The following is a 20,793-nucleotide window of genomic DNA, read 5'->3' on the forward strand; positions in this document are numbered from 1 at the left end:
CTAGTTTGCATGAGATGCAGGTTTAGTGGTTGAATAGAGAGAACTACTTGTAAAGTATCCAAATGAAACTCATGTGCTTCTGTGGCAGAATTAGGGCCCAGATCAGTAATGGACGTAGGTGCCACATGGAGTGGAGATGAAGCTTGTTGTGTTGCAGTAATGGACAGAGAACAAAGATAGTTAATGTGTGATAGGAGCACATTTATGCGACTTAGTTGGCTTGTTCTTGTGCATTTATGTCGTGTTTCCTTAGTTATTTTAATGTTTAAAGTCATTTTCGTGTGTTTTCAGATTTTATGGACAAAGTAGGCAAGAAGATGCATTTTGGAGCATTTTGGAGCAAAATGGGGCTTGGAATGGATAGCAAATGCATGGGCCAAAGTGGATGGACGAATTTGAGAACTAAAGAGGCCAAGAATATGAAGAATTATGGTCCAAAAGATGAAGAAAACAGCCCAAAAATCTGTCACCCCAACTTGCATTCCTTGCCATGCAAACCACATAGAATTCCCTTTGGATTCCCATGCCATGCTTGATCACTCTTGTCCCCTACATAATTTCTGATTTCATGCTTCAATTCATTTAATTATTACATTCAATTGCTTGATACCTATTGTTCCCTTCACTCATTAGATTTTAGACAACATTTACATCCATTACATGCACCAATTGATGCTCCATCATTCACATTTGGAATCCAATGCCATGTGCAACACATGTTGTTGCACCTTTGACCCATTTGTTGACACATTTCACCTCCCTTTCCATCTCTATGCAATGTACACAATCATTCATGCTCCCTAGCTACAACACCACTCCATTTTACCCTTCACACTTTGCATCATTACTTCATTTTCACCCTTGGACCATTGCACACCACACACACAAATTGCCATGCATTTCATCTTTAACCTAACCTGATTTTCTAGGGTTTTTGGGGCCTATAAATACATGTTTACACCCCTTGGCCAAAGAACAATCCCCCATATTCATCATTTTATCACAAAAATTCGTCCATACACACCCTAGGAAGCAAAACACCCCAAAAACACCATTTTAGTGCCTAGAAAACATAACAGCCACTCCACCTTCTTCCACCCTCTTTGCCTAGTTCTCCACCACCCTCCAACCATCAAACACTCCTCCAAACTCACCCTAAACCCTTCCATACCATTACCCATCCATTCTACATCATAAAACTACCCAAAATCTGTCCATAACCCAATCTGCCGCAAGCATAGGGAAAGGAGGAATCTTGGATGCACTTGCTACCAAGTTGGAGCATTTTAGGTGTTTTCTTTCCTTTGATTTTAATGTCTAATTTTATGTATCTTTGCTTTGTGAGTATGAGGAACTAAACCCCTCTTAGTTAGGGGGTGATTCGAAACTATGTTCATACTTGCAATATGATTTGATTACATCCAGTTGTGATTCATAAGTTGTGAATTCAATTTACTTATCCGTTCATATAAAAACTAATTTGTGTATGTTGGTTAAGAGTGCACGCTTAATTTTCATGCATGAATTTGACGCTAGAATATAAAGGAGTTTCACCTAATCGTTATAAACTTTTATTCACAAGTAGTGAAGGTTGCTAGTCACAATCACGTTAAGTAAAATCTTGGCATAAGTTTCATGCAAATCATAGTAACGAGTGCCTCGTCAATGCTTATGTTTTTCATAGAACTTAATGATTCTTGCTTGTATCTCTATTATGCAATTCATGTAGGGAACTTGTAGGGAATGTTTTGGGTTGTCGTATGCAATCATCCAACCTAATAACTTGTGGAAAAAACTGAGGGTTAATTAGTGCAATTCACGGTTAATTTGGGGCGTTGAGTATTCATAATTTATTGAAAGAACAACTGAAAATCATTTTGTTTGCAAGTGTGTCATGTGTGGAGAAGAACCTCCTAACTAGCCTTTTATCCATCCTTTTCATCCAAAAACGTTTTACAATCTGTTTTGTTTTAAAGTTTCTGTTTTGTTTTCAAATTTCGTCCAAAACAAATCCCCCTTTATTTTGAAGTCTTAGATTAGTTAGAAAGTGTTTTGATTTGTGTTTCTAAGTGTTTTGATTCAAGTTTTCATCCAACTTCGTCCAAGTTCTTGTTAGGTTCTCAAAACTGCCCAGAAAGTGGTTTTTAGGCAGTTTTGAGTCATTAGGTTGCTGTTTTGAGTTTTATGTTTGTTTAAGTATTTTAAAGTATAGTTTTGCATTCTTTGAGTCTAGTTTAGTATTTTAAATTTTGTTTTTATGTTTTTAAGTCAGTTTTCAAGTGTTTAGCAATCCCTCCTAATCCCCGGCCTAGAACGATCCCTACTTACATACTTTACTACATTTGATAAAAAGAGGGTTTAATTTTGTGTGTTAACTTATTTTTCACATCAAATTTTGGCGCCGTTGCCGGGGATTAGCAACTTTGCTAATCTCTTGGATTGTTTTCTTTCGAATTATTGTATTTTGTTTAAGTTTCTGTTTAAGTTGCTGATTTGTTTTGTTTTCTTTGTTTTTAGGTACTAGTTTATGACCCGTAGCTCACAACCTGTTCGTGAGCATATCTCCGACTTTGACGGTGATTTTGAGAGGACTTTGAGAAGGTAAAAGAAATTGCAAGAGTCTAATCCTCCTAGTCCCGAGCCTGAATTAGAAGAGCAAGAAGTTGAGGTTGAAGAGAAGGCCACGGCACAAGTGGGTGGAGAAGAGCAAGGTATAGCCATGGACAACCGTACGCTCAAGGAGCTTGCCGCCTCGGGTTTGGATAATTCCGCACCATTGTGTATCCAATATCCCATGGCTGCTCAAGGTAAAACCGAAGAGTTCGAGTTAAAGTCAAGTTTGCTCCACCACATTCCAAAGTTCCATGGGCTTTCCATGGAGGATCCGAACAAACATTTGAAGGAATTTGAAGTGGTGTGCTCAAGTATGACTCCGGTTACCGTTGACGGAAGTATTTTAAAGATGAAGGCTTTTCCATTCTCTTTAATGGACAAAGCCAAGGATTGGTTATACGAGTTGGCTCCCGGTACAGTTACATCTTGGGAGAGTATGAAGAGGGCGTTTCTGGAGAAGTTTTTCCCAACTTCTCGCATCATTCTTCTTCGTAAAAAAATAAGTGGAATTCAGCAAAGCCAAGGTGAATCTTTTCCATCTTATTATGAACGATTTAAATCACTTGTTGCTTCTTGTCCACAGCATCAGATGAAGGAAGAGTTACTTCTTCAATACTTTTACGAAGGTCTTTTACAACTTGAACGGCAAATGTTGGATGCTTCCGCGGGAGGAGCTCTAGTGGATAAGACACCTAGGGATGCCAAAACTCTCATTGCGAATCGAGCACTCAATGCACGACAATATGAAGGTGTTGCGCAAAGAGACACCCCACGGCCACATCATGTCAATGAGGTAAGTTCTATTTCTGAGTTACAATCCCAAATGGCTAACCTTACGTCTATGTTATCGCAGTTGGTTGAAGGCCCCAAAACGCAAGGAACTACAATCTGTGGTGTATGCTCCATTCAAGGACACCAATCTGATCAATGCCCTCAATTAATTGAGAATGGAGGATGGGAATCGGCCAATGCTGTGGGTTATGGGAATCAAAACCAACCAAGGAATGATCCTTTCTCCAATACATACAACCCGGGATGGCGTGACCACCCCAATTTCAGATGGAGAGATGCACCACAATATGGCCAACAAAGTGGATTCCGACAACCCCCGGGTTTCTTTCCAAGGCCAATGGAACCACAACCACCTCCTCAGGCACAATCTTCCCAAACTAACCCAGGTACGTCTATGAATGATGATAAAACATATCAGTTACTAACCACCATGGCGCAGGGAATGCAGAACCAAGCAAAGGAGGTTAATGAGCTGAAGAAGCAAATGGGCCAAATGGCCGAATTTTTGGGGCAATTCCGTGAAAATGGTAAGTTACCAAGCACTACGGTGGTCAATCCAAAGGGTGGCTTCGAATCTGCAAAGGCTATCACATTACGAAGTGGAAAGGAGGTGAGAAACAAGGAAGATGAGAAGATACAACTCGAAGAAGATGAGAACACCTACCCCACGGCAAGGGTACCATCACCCATGCCGCAGCCATCTAAGACATCACATCCGTCCACCTCAGGTAAGAATGTTCCAAATGTTGTGATTTCGAACACTAATCTGCCCAATGTCCCCTTTCCTAGCAGATTTTTGCAATCAAAGAACGAAGAGGAGGAAAAAGATGTTCTAGAGACATTTAGAAAGGTGCATGTCAACATTCCCCTCCTTGATGCCATAAAGCAAATCCCGAAGTATGCCAAGTGTTTAAAGAAGCTTTGTACAACAAAGAAACGTGTCCGGGAGAAAGAGGTGGTACATGTAAGTGAGAATGTCTCCGTCATCTTGCAACATAAACTACCCCCCAAATGCAAAGATCCGGGGAGTTTTACAATTCCGTGTGTCATTGGTAATACCCGTTTCAAATCTGCCATGCTTGATTTAGGTGCTTCTATAAATGTTATGCCATATTCCATTTATGCATCTATGAACTTAGGAGCATTGAAAAATGATGGTGTAATCATACAATTGGCCGATAGATCTAACGCTTATCCAAAGGGAGTTTTGGAAGACGTTTTAGTGCAAGTTGATCATTTAATCTTCCCGGCAGATTTCTATATCCTCGAAATGGATGAATCGGACCATGCCCCTTCATTGCCCATCCTCCTTGGAAGGCCATTCATGAAAACGGCTCAAACGAAGATTGATGTGGCCAAAGGATTAGTCACTATGGCATTTGGTGGTGACATGATTAGTTTCAAAATTTCTGAATCCATTGAGACTCCTAATGTTGTTCATTCTTGTTGTGCCATTGATAAAATTGAAAAGATAGGACTGGATCGTTCAGCACCAGGCACAAAGGATGCATCAAGAACCATGCAAGACGAGGGAATTGGAGTGGCGCACAAGGACCATACGGCCACTGCTCTCAAAATGCTCAAATTGGCCGAACGCACCATGGGGAAGAATGTTCACATTGCTGCCACTTCATAACAACACATAGGTAAGCCACCTAATCCAAATCCAATTTCCATTAAAGTTGATAGGTGGTTCCCTTCTTTGGTGCAGGTACCCAAGCAAATCCCCGATGGTGGGCGTATGAACATGAACCTTAGGCAACACAACGCACCCATCAACAAACATCACTATCCATTTCCGTTCAAGGATGTAATCTATGAGAACTTTGTTGAGCATGTTGTGGAGGACATTCCCTTGCATGCCGTGGGCTCCAGTGGCGAGTAATTGTGTTCATCGTCCGGCTGGAAGACGTTAAAGCAAGCGCTTTAAGGGAGGCAACCCATTTATTCTGCTTGATTGTCAATTTTATTACTTGTTTAATTATTTTTGGTTGTGACTTTCTATTTTGAAACATTAACAAATATGCAAAGGATTTTAACATTAAACTTCGTGGAAATGAACAGCAAACTGGGAAATAAAGAAACATAGCATAATACAAGAGAAAGCATTCACAAAGGGTGCTTGGGAGAGGTCGCAGTAGTCGGCGGAGTTGCAGTAGTCGGCGAAGTCTCAGCAGTCGGTGGGGCCACGGAAGGAGGAGGTATCGGAGGTTGATCAGTTGGAGCTTCACTACGCGGTGCCGCCCCAGAAGACGAAGGCAGATGCGGTTGGAACAAACCCACAAACCTCCGGTGATCAAGTAAAATCTGACCATCAGTTTCCTGCAGCTGGTCAATTTTCCTCTTCATATTTGTGGCATAATTGTGTGCAAGCTTGTGCAATTGTTTATTTTCATGCTTGAGTCCTCTAATCTCCTCTTTGAGACTCTGTATTTCAGCCACCAACGATTCAACGTGACGAGTTCGAGCAAATAGGCGTTGGGCCATGTTGGACACAGAACCCGCACACTGCACGCTAAGAGCCAGAGACTCCTTAACAGCCAATTCATCAGACCGTCTAGCGAGCAGTCTGTTATCTCTGGGGGTGACAAGGTTCCGGGCCACCACCACAGCAGTCATGTCATTTTTCATCACCGAATCCCCAACGGTGAGAGGACAAATAGGGGATATGAAGGACGGGCGCCATATGTTGTCTGGAGAAGGCGGGGCTGCACCTTCACCAAGGTTCAAATCAAAACGACGATTAGAAGGGCCAGACATTTTTTAGAGGTTTTGGAGAAAGAAAAGATCGGACAGATTAAGATTTCGGAAGTGCAAGAAGGGAGTGTTTACAGGAGGGAGCTCAAGTGTGTTGTGGAACAAAATTAATGCCTCTATAAAAAGAAGAAATCAAAGAGGCGCTCTTCAGAAATCGAATAAGCGTCCTCTCGCAAATCGAAGAGTCGAGGCTCCTTTCTCAAAAGCCGGATTCTTTTCTCAAAAGAGGCGTTTCATTTCTCAAAAAATGGGCTTGCTCAGAAACCACGAGCCGAACCCCAGATTTCAAAAGATCAATTTGTCCAGACGTGTCGTCACTCGTCACATGCAACTTGCAGCTTTGCGGAAATTACGGGCAGCTTTGTCAGAAAGCGCGTAATTTGTACTATTCATCCATCCACCGGCTGCCGACAATGAGTGAGAGAATAGTTCCGGTTGTGAAGAAAAGCCCTATAAGTATCTACCTTCGCCTTCCACAGCAAAGGCACATCCTTTCAGCACTTCTTCATCTCTCTGAAATGGCTTTCCAACAAACCCTCTCAAGTCACTCTGTATTTTTCATCCCCTGGGATACCCCTGCAAACAACCCATCCAGAGCACGAGTATTTCATATCATAAAGGTTGAGAGCACGAGTATCTCATATCATGCTTTCTCCCTGTCCTTTCTCCAGCCAGCACCTGCTCTCGAGTACTCATCATCTTATGTTTCCGCTTCGTCTCTCACGTATAAGGGAAGTGAAGATGATACCTAGAAGCATGTGGAGACAATGTGCTGATTCATCCTCAACTAGGGACAAGGAGAAAGAAAGCAAGAGGTGGGCACTTGGAAAGATTGAAGAAAGAAACAGACCAACACCTCTCCCTCGTGCCTGCCCGTCGTGCAGAAGAAACAAGCAGAGAATAATGCAGCTTGCACAATCATCCCAGCGGAAGGAGTCTGAGATGAAGAACTAGAGAAGCTGCCACATCTGCTTGGAGAACAAATAAGGAACTGCAACATCGCCAAAGAGAAAAGCTTCGCCGTACAATTCCAATCCAGTTCAAGATCAAAGATGTGGAAAGTCAACAAGATCAACTATCTCCAAAACCAGATTTGCGTTCTTAAACTCTACTCTGTCTGGTTTTTACTTTGCCATATTTGTCATGTTTATTTGTCGTTTATTATTTGCTTGTTTTTGGTGTGAGTATATGCTTGAAACATTGAGGACAATGTTTGATTTAAGTGTGGGGGGGTAACCATTGTTTTACATGAAATTCGTAGAAAATTATCACCCATTACTTCTAGTGTTGTTCCTTGCTGTTTTAAGTATTTTTAAGCTGTTTTGGAGTGTTTCAGTGTGTTTTGATATAAAAATCCGAAAATTCATAAAAATTTGAAAAATTGTTTTTGAAAATCCCAAAAAAAGTTGTTTTTGTGTTCTTATTTGTGTCTTAGGGTACCTTCCAACACAATGATGAGGATTCAGTTTGTAATTGCATGACTGTTAAAGAGAGTTATAAACATGGATGAAAGTTTGATTTACTCTTTATTTATGCGTGATTGTGGTTATAACTTATGAAATCACATGTAATCATAAAAGAAAAAAATTAGTTTTTTGTAACATGCTTGAAGGAAAGAACTCAAACTAACGCTACAATCTTGTGAGACTTGAGCCTAAATGTTTATTTGGAGAGTTAAAATCTGTGCATTATTGTTTTCTAAAGTCGTTGCATGATCTCATTATTCTTTGCTTGGTTATTACTTAGAAAGCGTTTCATCATTTAGTTCCAAATGCTAGAACTCATGCCTATTTCATTCAAAGCATGCTATTGATTTGCATAACACATATTCAAGATGAAGTTGTGTAGTTACCACCACCAAAGCCAAATTGCCATGTATCCCATATCGTTATATGTTTAAGTTAACCTCATTGAGCCTTGATAGCCTACATTCTTTGTTAAACCACATTATCCTTACCTAGCCTAGTTTAGGACCATCCATATCCTTGTTCTTGAAGCATAGTAAAGTATGAGTCAAATTGAATTCCTTTTGATTAATGTATGGCAGAAAACAAGTGTGGGGGAAGTGATTCTTGTGTGTGTGTATGCCAAAATCATTCATAAGGCACGAGTAGAAAAGAAAGATTCGTGAAAAATAGAATGAAAAGAAGAAGAGCTGTGAAGAGAAAAGGAGTTGAAAAATATGTGAAAAAGAGTTTTAAAGTGTTGCTTGTTGAAGAAAGGGTCCAAAACATTGAATTCGCCCCTAAATATTGCTTGAATCTTCCCTTCGTGTTTAAAAGTTGATTACTGCAATCTAAGTGAATTCTAAGTTTCCATTTCATTACTTTTCTTGCTATTGCTTTAAGAACGATTGTTATCCTTATCCTTCATTTGTTAGCCATCACCCCAAGCCCCGTTACAACCCTTAACTTCATCTTGAGTGTCATGCGTTTCAATATGTGGAGTTTGAATTTGGTATGAGCATATGGTGTCACTGGTTCTCGCATCTAAGTAGTAGCATTCCATTCATGAGGTCATATCTAAACTTGCTTATTAACTCCAGAAATTGTTTTCTTTGTGATACATATATGTGAGCGTTCGTTTTCATATCTACATCAATCTTCTCACATATAATTAGTATAGGGTGTGTAGTTAGAAAATCTGAGTGAAAATTGAGTGCATACTTTGAAAGGAATTGAGTAAATTCTCTAAGGCATGTTACTACATCAAAAACATTGTTTTAATCGATTAATTGTGAACAAGTAAGTAGTGACTATGATTAAGTACATGTTTAAGTGTGAAGATGACTCAAATCTGTGGGGATAATGATTTAACATGTCATGTGCATTGGAAATCCCTGAGGCAAATGTTGGAAGGTTTAGGTTGTGTTTTATTTACTTTGTTTCGTTTTATCTCTTTGTTTTGCTCGAGGACTAGCAAAAGCTAAGTGTGGGGGAATTTGATAGGAGCACATTTATGCGACTTAGTTGGCTTGTTCTTGTGCATTTATGTCGTGTTTCCTTAGTTATTTTAATGTTTAAAGTCATTTTCGTGTGTTTTCAGATTTTATGGACAAAGTAGGCAAGAAGATGCATTTTGGAGCATTTTGGAGCAAAATGGGGCTTGGAATGGATAGCAAATGCATGGGCCAAAGTGGATGGACGAATTTGAGAACTAAAGAGGCCAAGAATATGAAGAATTATGGTCCAAAAGATGAAGAAAACAGCCCAAAAATCTGTCACCCCAACTTGCATTCCTTGCCATGCAAACCACATAGAATTCCCTTTGGATTCCCATGCCATGCTTGATCACTCTTGTCCCCTACATAATTTCTGATTTCATGCTTCAATTCATTTAATTATTACACTCAATTGCTTGATACCTCTTGTTCCCTTCACTCATTAGATTTTAGACAACATTTACATCCATTACATGCACCAATTGATGCTCCATCATTCACATTTGGAATCCAATGCCATGTGCAACACATGTTGTTGCACCTTTGACCCATTTGTTGACACATTTCACCTCCCTTTCCATCTCTATGCAATGTACACAATCATTCATGCTCCCTAGCTACAACACCACTCCATTTTACCCTTCACACTTTGCATCATTACTTCATTTTCACCCTTGGACCATTGCACACCACACACACAAATTGCCATGCATTTCATCCTTAACCTAACCTGATTTTCTAGGGTTTTTGGGGCCTATAAATACATGTTTACACCCCTTGGCCAAAGAACAATCCCCCATATTCATCATTTTATCACAAAAATTCGTCCATACACACCCTAGGAAGCAAAACACCCCAAAAACACCATTTTAGTGCCTAGAAAACATAACAGCCACTCCACCTTCTTCCACCCTCTTTGCCTAGTTCTCCACCACCCTCCAACCATCAAACACTCCTCCACACTCACCCTAAACCCTTCCATACCATTCCCCATCCATTCTACATCATAAAACTACCCAAAATCTGTCCATAACCCAATCTGCCGCAAGCATAGGGAAAGGAGGAATCTTGGATGCACTTGCTACCAAGTTGGAGCATTTTAGGTGTTTTCTTTCCTTTGATTTTAATGTCTAATTTTATGTATCTTTGATTTATGAGTATGAGGAACTAAACCCCTCTTATTTAGGGGGTGATTCGAAACTATGTTCATACTTGCAATATGATTTGATTACATCCAGTTGTGATTCATAAGTTGTGAATTCAATTTACTTATCCGTTCATATAAAAACTAATTTGTGTATGTTGGTTAAGAGTGCACGCTTAATTTTCATGCATGAATTTGACGCTAGAATATAAGGGAGTTTCACCTAATCGTTATAAACTTATATTCACAAGTAGTGAAGGTTGCTAGTCACAATCACGTTAAGTAAAATCTTGGCATAAGTTTCATGCAAATCATAGTAACGAGTGCCTCGTCAATGCTTATGTTTTTCATAGAACTTAATGATTCTTGCTTGTATCTCTATTATGCAATTCATGTAGGGAACTTGTAGGGAATGTTTTGGGTTGTCGTATGCAATCATCCAACCTAATAACTTGTGGAAAAAACTGAGGGTTAATTAGTGCAATTCACGGTTAATTTGGGGCGTTGAGTATTCATAATTTATTGAAAGAACAACTGAAAATCATTTTGTTTGCAAGTGTGTCATGTGTGGAGAAGAACCTCATAACTAGCCTTTTATCCATCATTTTCATCCAAAAACGTTTTACAATCTGTTTTGTTTTAAAGTTTCTGTTTTGTTTTCAAATTTCGTCCAAAACAAATCCCCCTTTATTTTGAAGTCTTAGATTAGTTAGAAAGTGTTTTGATTTGTGTTTCTAAGTGTTTTGATTCAAGTTTTCATCCAACTTCGTCCAAGTTCTTGTTAGGTTCTCAAAACTGCCCAGAAAGTGGTTTTTAGGCAGTTTTGAGTCATTAGGTTGCTGTTTTGAGTTTTATGTTTGTTTAAGTATTTTAAAGTATAGTTTTGCATTCTTTGAGTCTAGTTTAGTGTTTTAAATTTTGTTTTTATGTTTTTAAGTCAGTTTTCAAGTGTTTAGCAATCCCTCCTAATCCCCGGCCTAGAACGATCCCTACTTACATACTTTACTACATTTGATAAAAAGAGGGTTTAATTTTGTGTGTTAACTTATTTTTCACATCAATGTGAGAGAATGATTCTGAAGTAGATAATGAGACTGGTGCAGGTATATGAGTAGGATTAGGATTTAGAGATGTGTAAGTTGGAACCTATGTAGGTGAGATAACAACATTTTCTGGTGTCAAAAAGGTATGAATGTGTGAGATTGTGGTATTGGTTGGTAAAGTAGTTAACAATTCTGTGTAAGGAAAAGATTGTTCATCAAAGTTGACATGCCTGAAAATAAACACCCTTTTTGTAGATACATGAAAACACAGATACCCCTTGTATTAGGTGGCATAGCCAAGAAACACAAACTTAGTTGTTTTGGCTTGCAACTTGGTGCTATTATAAGGTTTTAGGAGAGGAAAGCAAGCACATCCAAAAATCCGAAGGTGACTAAGACTAAGACATGACCCAAACAATAATTCAAAATGAGACTTGTTATGAAGGACAGTAGTGGGCATTTGATTCATAAGGTATGTTGCTGTTTGAAATGCATAGGACCAAAACTAAGGTGGTAACCTAGCAGCTTGTAATAAGGTGACAGTGGTTTCTATAATATGTGTATGCTTTCTCCCGGCTAATCCATTTTGCTTAGGAGTATATGGACAAGATATATGTTGAGAAATGCCATTTGACATGAGAATTTGTGTGAATTTGCGACTTGTGTACTCACCCCCCCCCCCCCCAAAATCAGATTGTAAAACCTTGATAGTTGCAGAAAATTGATTGAGAACAAAGGAATGGAAAACAACAAAAGTAGGAAACAAATCTGATTTATTTATTAATGGGAATATCCAACAATGTCGAGGACATTCATCAACAAGATGGTGTAATATCTATAATATAGTATCTATAATATACGTGGTGCAGAACCCCAGACGTTAGTATGGATGATCTTAAAAGAAATGATAGACTTATTAACATGTTGTTGAAACAGGAGTTTGCTAAATTTTCCTTCAAGACAAGTATGACACAATCTAGGTATGGAGGACTTTGTGAATGGTACATTGGCTTTGTGTAACATCAAAGAAAGAACTAGAAGGGTGACCTAACCGATGATGCCAAAGATTAGATTGAACAAGCTATCCAAGAAGTGCCTGAGCTTGAAAGTGTTTCTGTAGGGTTGAATTGGACAAAGAATGGATATGATAGAGCCCATTACTGCATAAGCCTTTGTAGAGGATCCTCTATGTGACTTTGTCCTGAATCCAAAAACAAAAAGCATCAAATATAAGCTAACAATTGTTGTCAAGGCAAATTTTATGTACTGATACAAGATTCTGAGTTAATTGAGGGACATATAGCACAAAATTGAGCTTGATTGGAGAAATTGGTGAATGAATAGTGGAAGAACCAACATGAGATACGATTAAACCTTCACCATTGGCAGTTTGGATGGTCTCATTGGTTGGATAAGGTAATGATAGGGACAAGTTGCTCAAGTCAGCAGTCATGTGATTAGTGGTCCCCGAGTCAGTAAGCCACACTTGGGGGGAGAAGTTTGAGATCTTGAGGTGAAGGGTGCATTGGGATCAAGCACTGTATGCATGGCTTGTATGGAGTGCTGCTGAGATTGAAACTGTGATGGTGTGGAAAGTGAATAGTTCACATTCTGTGGAGACATGAAATAAGAAGGCTGCTGTGAATAAGGATTTATATGCATGCCAATGTAATTTGGACCCTTGTCATTGTAGAAGCAAAACCAGGTGGTGTGATTACTACAACCACAAATATGACATTTAGTTTTCTCAACAAAAGTCGACCCACATAATGGAGCAGTGTGACCCTCCGAGTTACAAAGTTGAAAGATCTGAATCATTGGAGCAGAAGTGCTGCCAAATTGTGGACTAGGAGACTGACCAAGGATACCAGGATTAGTATTTGGTAAAAGCTACGGTTGAGTGGAAAATACCGGTCAAGAATTATAGAATCTGGATCCTTGATTAAACCTGCATTTACCCTTGTTTTTGTTTCCATGAAATGGCTTAAATCCTCCAGTAGCAAATTGAACTTGATTGTGAGGGTGTGAAAAACCACGAGTTTGTAGACTAGAGTCTTTCGAGGTAGGAGGACTTGCATTAGCAACCATAGCTGTCATGAAATGTGCATTTATGAAATTCTTAACAATTGCTTCCTCAGCAAGCAACTGCGATCAGAAGTCTTTAAGAGATATCACACTTTCACGTCCCCTGATTACACACCCAAATGAATTATACTCTACTGGAAGGCCATTTAATGCAAGAATAACAATATCTTCATCGGCAAAGTGTACCCCAGCAGCAGCAAGATAATCCCTAGCTTCTTTAATGCGATGCAAGTATTGGGAAACAGAATCAGATCCTTTCTTAATTGTCTGCAAATTAGACTTCAACTGAAAAATACTAGTCCTAGAAACTGTGGAAAATTGCTCTTTTAGCCTAGTCCATAAATCTTTGGAACTCATACTACCAATGGCACAAGACATAGCAATAGGAGATAGTGTGGCAGTAATTAGTTGCATAATGGCCCTATCGTGCATTTTCCATACAACAAATTCATCTGGAAGAGTAGAAGAAGAAGTAACAGGAGAATTGATACCAGATTCACCAGAACTCGAGATCTGAGAAAAAGGACAATGAGTCAAGCCATCCACATACCCCATAATTCCATTGCTTTCGAGTAGAATTTGCATCTGAAAGTGCCAATTGAGATAGTTCGAGTCGTCAACTTTTACATTGACCGACGTAGAGATGAACAAAATCAAAGCTGTAATCGGAGATTAAAGCAGCTGAAGTTGCGACGCAGTCACCATTATGAAGTCCAAAGCAAATTTTAGGTGAGGAAATGGCACAAACACCTTGGATGCAGGATTTGATAAAAGAATCAATCAAGAACTGAAGATCGATACAGAAACCCTAGAAATTGCAGAAAACAGAGATCGAAGAAGACGAAGTCGGAGAAGACGAAATCTGATAAGGCAAAGAGAAATGATGTGGAAGCAGCAAGGATCGAAGCTTAAGTGCAAGCTATAATGGCGATTGATACCATGTTAAGCTATATCAGATTATCATTCATACATTATAATCTTGTATATTGAAAGGAATAACAAGAAGGATTTTTAGAGAGAGAAAGATATAGAGAGAGAGAGAAAGAGAAATGATCTTTTTATATTTCTTCACACTTAAGTAATTACATCAGTTTTGGTTTATATACTAGTTAGAGAAATATCTAACTAAACTAACTAACTCCTTCAATAGGATTATGACAAGTGTCTCAATCTTACATCCTACAAAGGCTAAATAGCGAAAATGGTCCCTGAGATTTGTATTATACATCACTTTGGTCCCTAAGATTGTCCACCATCCATCATTTTTGTCATTTCGTTAAAAATTCCATTAAGTGTTCCAAAGCTTTTGGCTGGAAGTTTGGACAATTTTCAAAGCTTTGTAACTCAATCGTTTCTTAACCCAATTTGACCCATAATATATCAAAATGAAGATAGGAAAGTGTAGAATAAGATTATACATATTTGGAAGCCCAATGGTTGCTGGACAAGGCCAAATAGCCTCAAAGTTGACTAGTCCGAGGGAAAACTGGAAAACTCGCTGGAAACTGGGTAAACTTTTAACATTCATAACTTCTTCAATACTCAATGAAATCAAGTGATTACAAAACAAAAATCATACTTCTCGATGAGGCAAAGAGAATGGTACCTTTTTTACTACTAACGCACCATGGTTTGGCCAGAAAACAGCTTGAAAGTGGCTAACTCGATACCAAGATAGCCACTTTTGAACTGTTGTCTGGCCAAACCACAACGATTAGCCTTCGAAAAAGGTACCACTCTCTTCGTCTTGTCGAGAAGTATGATTTTCGTTTTTGAATCACTTGATTTCAATAAGTATTGAAGAAGTAATGAATGGTTAAAATTTACCCAGTTTCAGGCGAGTTTTTTAGTTTTTCCTCGGACCAGGAAACTTTGAGGCTATTTTCTGACCATATCTGGCAACCATTGGGCTTCCAAATAGGTATAATATTATTCTACACTTTCCTATCTTCATTTTGATATATTACGGGTCAAATTTGGTTAAAAAACGATTGAGTTATGAAGCTTTGAAAATTGCTCAAACTTCTGACCAAGAGGTCCGAGACATTTAATGGAATTTTTAACGGAATGACGAAAATGATGGATGATAGACAATCTCAATGACCACTTTTATTGATTTGAAATCTCAAGAACGAAAGTGATGTGTTATACAAATCTCAGGGACTATTTTCACGATTTGGCCGTTAAGTAAATATTCCAAATTTCAGTTGGGTTTCCAAGCAATCTATAGGATGACTAGGTGACCACAATAGGCACCAATGAAATTTTTCCCACCATTTGCGGCACTAAGAGAAATATTCCACACAAAAACGCTCGTATCCCTTATTGCATAAACAAAACAGTTTGAGATAAATTTGGCATCTCCACCATTGCACATATTATCTTCTTTCCTTAAAAAAAAAAAATTAATGAAAATGATTTAAAATTTTTGAGTTTTAACGATAATGACAAAATAAAACATAAAATGAATAGTAGCATGATTGATTTTTTAATGTAAAAATATAATTTTTTATTAAAATAAACAGTATTAAGAATTTTTCGTTAAAGTTTAAAAAAAATATTGAAATGGGAAAGACAGTTTCATCAATTTCCAAAGCGCGTTTCAGTAAGTAGCCATTCTACTCATCACTTCGAAGATGCTGCCTACATTTGCAGACATAATCATAAAATAGGAAAAAGCAAGAGGGCCACTTTTCAGAGGCAGGACATGGTCGCTGTACTAAGATGCACATGGAGATTTCAGTGCCACTTTTTCCCTATGAATTTGGTCCATGATTTTTTCTGAAGTTTGAAGAAAATACTCGATCAGACAGATATATAATCATAAAAAGGTTGGGAAAAGAATTCGGCAGATTTTGTGATCGTGTTCATTTATCATACATCATTCAGTTAGTTTTCATTAGGTATTATTTATATTTAATTTTAAATTTTAAATAATTTCTAATTAAACGATGTATGATGAACTGATACGATTATCAGATCCTCCGGTTCCTATCCTCGCTGGATCCTTTTCCAAAAGGGTGCCCTTTAATGGATAAAAAAGGACAAGGATTGTCTACCATCCTACTTCCGGTGCCCTCTCGTACCATACTCTTTTGTGTGATCATGGTTAAACTACGTCAAAATTTTATATTATTTTTTATAGAGATAATAAGACAAAAATGAATAGTAACATAAAATGTTGACGTGATTTAACCGTGATCACGCAAACAGAAGAGCATAGGAGAGCATCGGAAGTGGGAGGGCAGACAATCCTTGTCCAAAAAAGAATGCGTAAAAGATATGAAAGTGCAAATAGTTAATGATTCATTGTCCTTAAACTTTATGGATGAGGATTCTTTTCTAATTTTTTTTAATGGGAATTTTTAAGGATTTTTACATTCTAACATTTCATCATATATTGTGCATTCAGTTTTCGTTAGTTACTATTTTCTGTTTAATTTTAAATAATAAAATTCAAATGATTTATGATTGCACGATGTACGACGAATGATTAAGATGTGATAATCCCTTAAGATCCCCACAATTTGAATTCAGATGGGATCCAAATCCAAACTTTATATACAAGAAACAGTGGAAGGGCCTCGTATGCGAGAATGATCGTTCTTAACTACTTGAACTACAAGCCCCACATTGTCTTTAAATTTTAAACGCGGCTTAATTAATTTGGAAATGTGCAATTAATTAACTTAAGTAAAAGGCAGGAAACATGAAATAATTATAGTGAAGAGCTGGAAGAATTGTGATGTGAGATTAGAACATTCGTATCCCAATTCACGTATTATAATATAGATGGGCGTTTAATTTACATTTTGAATCTGAATCATCTAGAGTACAGAATGAATAATTAAACGTGTGTTAATACATAGGTGGAAAGAACAATAACTTCTCAAAGAAAGAACTTGCGGAATTCTGGTTTAAATTAAGAGCTAAGAGAGTGAGAAATTGTGGGAAAATAAGAGAAAGAAGATTGTAATTAACTAAGTCACAAAGCTTGTCAATAATGGCACATTCACACATAGATGCACTGGTTATATCTTGTGTCTCTTTCATGGATTATCAATAAGAAAGTAATAAAATAAAATGTTCATCATAAAATATATATATAAAAAAAAGCACACTTGCACCTTTAACTTCAAGCCAATCATAAAAAAAGGTGGGAAAACCTTCAATCAGATTCATTCTGCTACCCATCCAAAAGGAAAGGACGCTCTTCGGATTCCTTCCATCAAATCCATCAAGACCACAAATTCAAACCTTTAAAATTTGATCCAACGATTACAAACAAATGTCCACTTTAAAAGTTATAAGTACTTTACTCACTTTAAAAGTTATAACTACTTTACCCATTAGATTAAATTTCAAAAACCTAGATTTGTGATCTTGGTGGAAAGGATCCGGAGAGGATCCCTTTCCCCTACCCAAATACTCACGGCTCTCTAAAATTACATCCCAATTGCCTCTAGAAAATTATTTAATGGTCAAAACTACATCTTAATCACAATTCAAATCAAACTAAAGGATTGTGACAAGTTATAGCTCACAATCCCCCCATCAATTTCAATCACCTTAGCCACCTCCTAAGGTCACTGGTTGAACAAGGGGAAACCTCACCACCATGACTCTCAGTGCAACAAGAAGAATAGTTAGACTGTTGCTCCACGCCGAAATGCGATGCACTCACACTCTTAAAGCTTGGACTCCTCAAGCTGTGTCCATAACCTCCATATCCAATTGCCAAGCCATGAGGATCAGGAGCTGGAAACGAGAGCCTTTTCTTTGCTGATCCGGCTGCTCGTTCCCGGTCTGGTGTAGATGGCCTTTGCCGGGGTGCACTCTGAGAGCGTATCCGAGCCTTGGCAGACTCAGTTGCAGCCATGTAATTAGGCAATGCAACACCAGAATTGGCAATGCTACTATTGCTTGTACTACCAGCCCTGCTGCTATGTTGTTGGTGCAGAGCACCAGTGTAGAAATAGTTGGACCTAAGGCTTGGAGTTTGAGATGCATTGGAGCTTCTATCTTCTCTAATGCAAAGAGGGCTGGCAGACCGGACTTGGACAGGCCGGGTTTTTGTTGGGGAGGGTGTGATAGGGGAGTGATGATGAAAGGGTTGGCTTTGGTAGGCTCTATCTCTATGGAGTGGCGAGCTGGGTCTTTGTTTAGGTGAGCCGGGTCTTTGCTTTGGTGAACTGGGTCTTTGTTGTTGGTTTTGGTGGTATTGGCTTGCGCTTGATCTTCTGAAGTTTGGTGCTAAACTTGAATAAGGCTGAGAAGTGTCCATTTCGACTGTTTTAACATGGTCTCTCAGGTCAGTTGAAGCTCTTCCTCTGCTCTCCCATGGCTTTGGGGCCATCCATCTATCTAGCCATTTCGGTCTCTCTTCAAGCTCATCCTCATTTCCCATAGATGGGGTCTTGCCGTTCCTCCATATCTTCGATCACGCAGAAAATTGAGACCGATTAGCTCATGAATGAAATAAACCATTGAGAAAAGGAAAAGACAGAGTTATAAGGATTCAAGCGGATAACAGACCTGTTGAGAAAAGGCTTGGGACAACGATTTCTCACGCTTCATGGCTGCTTCTTTCCTGTGCTGCAACATGGCTTTTACTTCCTCGATGGTGTGAGGACGTTCGTCCCAATCATCTGCTATGCTACTTCCCTCTCTAGACTGCTAGACACAACAATACACAAATTCAATTATCTTGGAACTACTGTGTTCTTTCTTTCTTTCTTTCTTAGTGAAAGCAAGAGAGAGCAGGAAAACTACTTCCACTGACATTGTAAACAAAATTACTTCCACTAACACTAATCATAACAAAGAAGGTATCTTTGAGTAACATTGGGCACAATTCTTCTGCAGTTTCTAAAAGCATATCTAACACAATTACACGAAACTTAAAACTAAAACCTAATAGTTATCAGACGGCCAATTCCTTTCTTTCCTGTTTGCAATTTTCAATGTCAAAAGCAAGAAAAACACTTGAGCATCGAAGATTAACATTTCAAAAGTAAACTTTGTTGCTATTTGGGAATGTATCTAACTCACCAGCGACTTCCTATCCGAAATGTCTTGAAGATACTGCGATTCCCAAACCCTACTGGTGGTGTCACTAAACGCAGACTTTCTGCTGCCTTCATGAGAAAGCCTGGTTCGCTGATCGAGCACCCGAGACTGTACTCGAACCAGAGCCTGCATGCACTTGAGCGTCATCTTTGCTTGTTTCCTGACATTATGGCCTCTCACCAATGCCTGCAACTTCACAAGCCCTTTAAGCGCACGAAGCGCCCTCCTTGCCTAAACCACAAACAAAATCACACAACATTCAAACCCAATTTCCCCTTTTCTTGTTTAACTTTCACAGCAACCAAACAGAAGTTTAGATCTGGTCATATTAAATGCTGTAAACCTACCAAGTATCCTCTGAAAGCTGTCTGGATAACAATGGCGTAGTAATTTTCTCTGGCGTGATTGGATGGCCTAGTCAGCCGAACCACTTCAGCGGCTGCGTGGGCGGTGGCCATTGCCGCCTCCGCCGTGGCCACCGCCACAGAAAGCACGTGCTTTTGATCTGCAGCTGCTGGAACATGCTTTTGCTCCGCGGCTGCTTCTTGGGTCACTGTTTCTTGTTGGTTTAAACTTGTGGGTTTTCTGAAAATCCACCTTCGTTTCTCTCTTTTCTACAGAAACCCCAGAAAACCAAAGGTAAATTTACATTTTCTGGATTTGCTGCCCAGTAACAAAAACAGAGATACAAAAAACAAAGAAAGTGAAAAGATTTTGGGTTTTAAAGAAGAAGAATGGACCTTTTGATCTTCGTCGTCTTTAGTGGGAGATCTGAAAGCCCTTTTGACAGCAGTCAACCAGGAAGTGCCGCCCTTCCTCCCCATCAGATAATACAGTAAAATTAAAACCCAGCTGCATTTACAGCAGCAAGTAGGAGGCCGAGAGAGAGAGAGAGAGAGAACACAAAGTGACAGATAATGATGGTGGGGATGACCGTGGCTTGTACGAAAGTGCGACCTCTTTTAACTCTAAAGATTGATATAGAAAGCTCGAGCGAGAAACCCAAGAATGTGACTTGTTCAGCTAAAGCTTAAGATTCATTCAATCAATTCGCTGCACTGTTACATGACGTCTTGATCTACTATTTTTAGACAATAACACAAACTATTGTTTGTGCAGTCACTACAACAGTGTACGCAGTGCATTTAAATCCTCCGAATAAGAGCGGTTAATTGTTGATGTTCTATCTCAACTTACAAGTTACTGAAATTTATTACAAAAACTTCTATACAAATAATAATGAATCGATAGCATTTTTTTTTGTTTGAAAGGTTAAAACATAGGAAAATTAATGAAAAAAATTTCAAAACTTTTAGTTTTAATCAAAATAATAAAAATGTGTTATAAGT

At 38.7% G+C, this 20,793-nt stretch overlaps 1 protein-coding gene across 2 annotated transcripts; it reads right to left on the bottom strand.

Moving 5' to 3' along the window:
* Positions 1-17,449: 17,449 nt before the first annotated feature.
* Positions 17,450-20,565, bottom strand: LOC103413776 (protein IQ-DOMAIN 17-like). 2 transcript variants are annotated; one of them, XM_008352304.3, is made up of 5 exons: positions 20,185-20,565; positions 19,792-20,058; positions 19,427-19,675; positions 18,911-19,048; positions 17,450-18,809 (listed from the first exon to the last, which is right to left on the bottom strand). In XM_008352304.3, the coding sequence occupies exons 1-5, from the start codon at positions 20,266-20,268 to the stop codon at positions 17,940-17,942; spliced, it is 1,608 nt and encodes a 535-aa protein (XP_008350526.2). In that variant the 5' UTR covers positions 20,269-20,565; the 3' UTR covers positions 17,450-17,939. The 2 variants fall into 2 exon arrangements, with proteins under 2 accessions (XP_008350526.2, XP_008350469.2); XM_008352247.3 differs by having other exon boundaries at positions 18,911-19,051; positions 20,185-20,561.
* Between the last annotated feature and the right edge of the window lie 228 nt (positions 20,566-20,793).

The sequence above is a fragment of the Malus domestica genome, chromosome 01 (genome assembly GCF_042453785.1).
Source record: "Malus domestica chromosome 01, GDT2T_hap1".
Taxonomy (NCBI): Eukaryota; Viridiplantae; Streptophyta; class Magnoliopsida; order Rosales; family Rosaceae; genus Malus; species Malus domestica.

What these genes read in the sequence shown, in the direction of transcription:
- LOC103413776 (XM_008352247.3), bottom strand. Translation starts at nt 20,268, where the DNA reads ATGGGGAGGAAGGGCGGCACTTCCTGGTTGACTGCTGTCAAAAGGGCT. An exon ending in CAGCTTTCAGAGGATACTTG is followed by an intron (nt 19,676 to 19,791) that starts GTAGGTTTACAG and finishes TTTGTGGTTTAG; the next exon opens with GCAAGGAGGGCGCTTCGTGC. An exon ending in TTTCGGATAGGAAGTCGCTG is followed by an intron (nt 19,052 to 19,426) that starts GTGAGTTAGATA and finishes TGTTGTGTCTAG; the next exon opens with CAGTCTAGAGAGGGAAGTAG.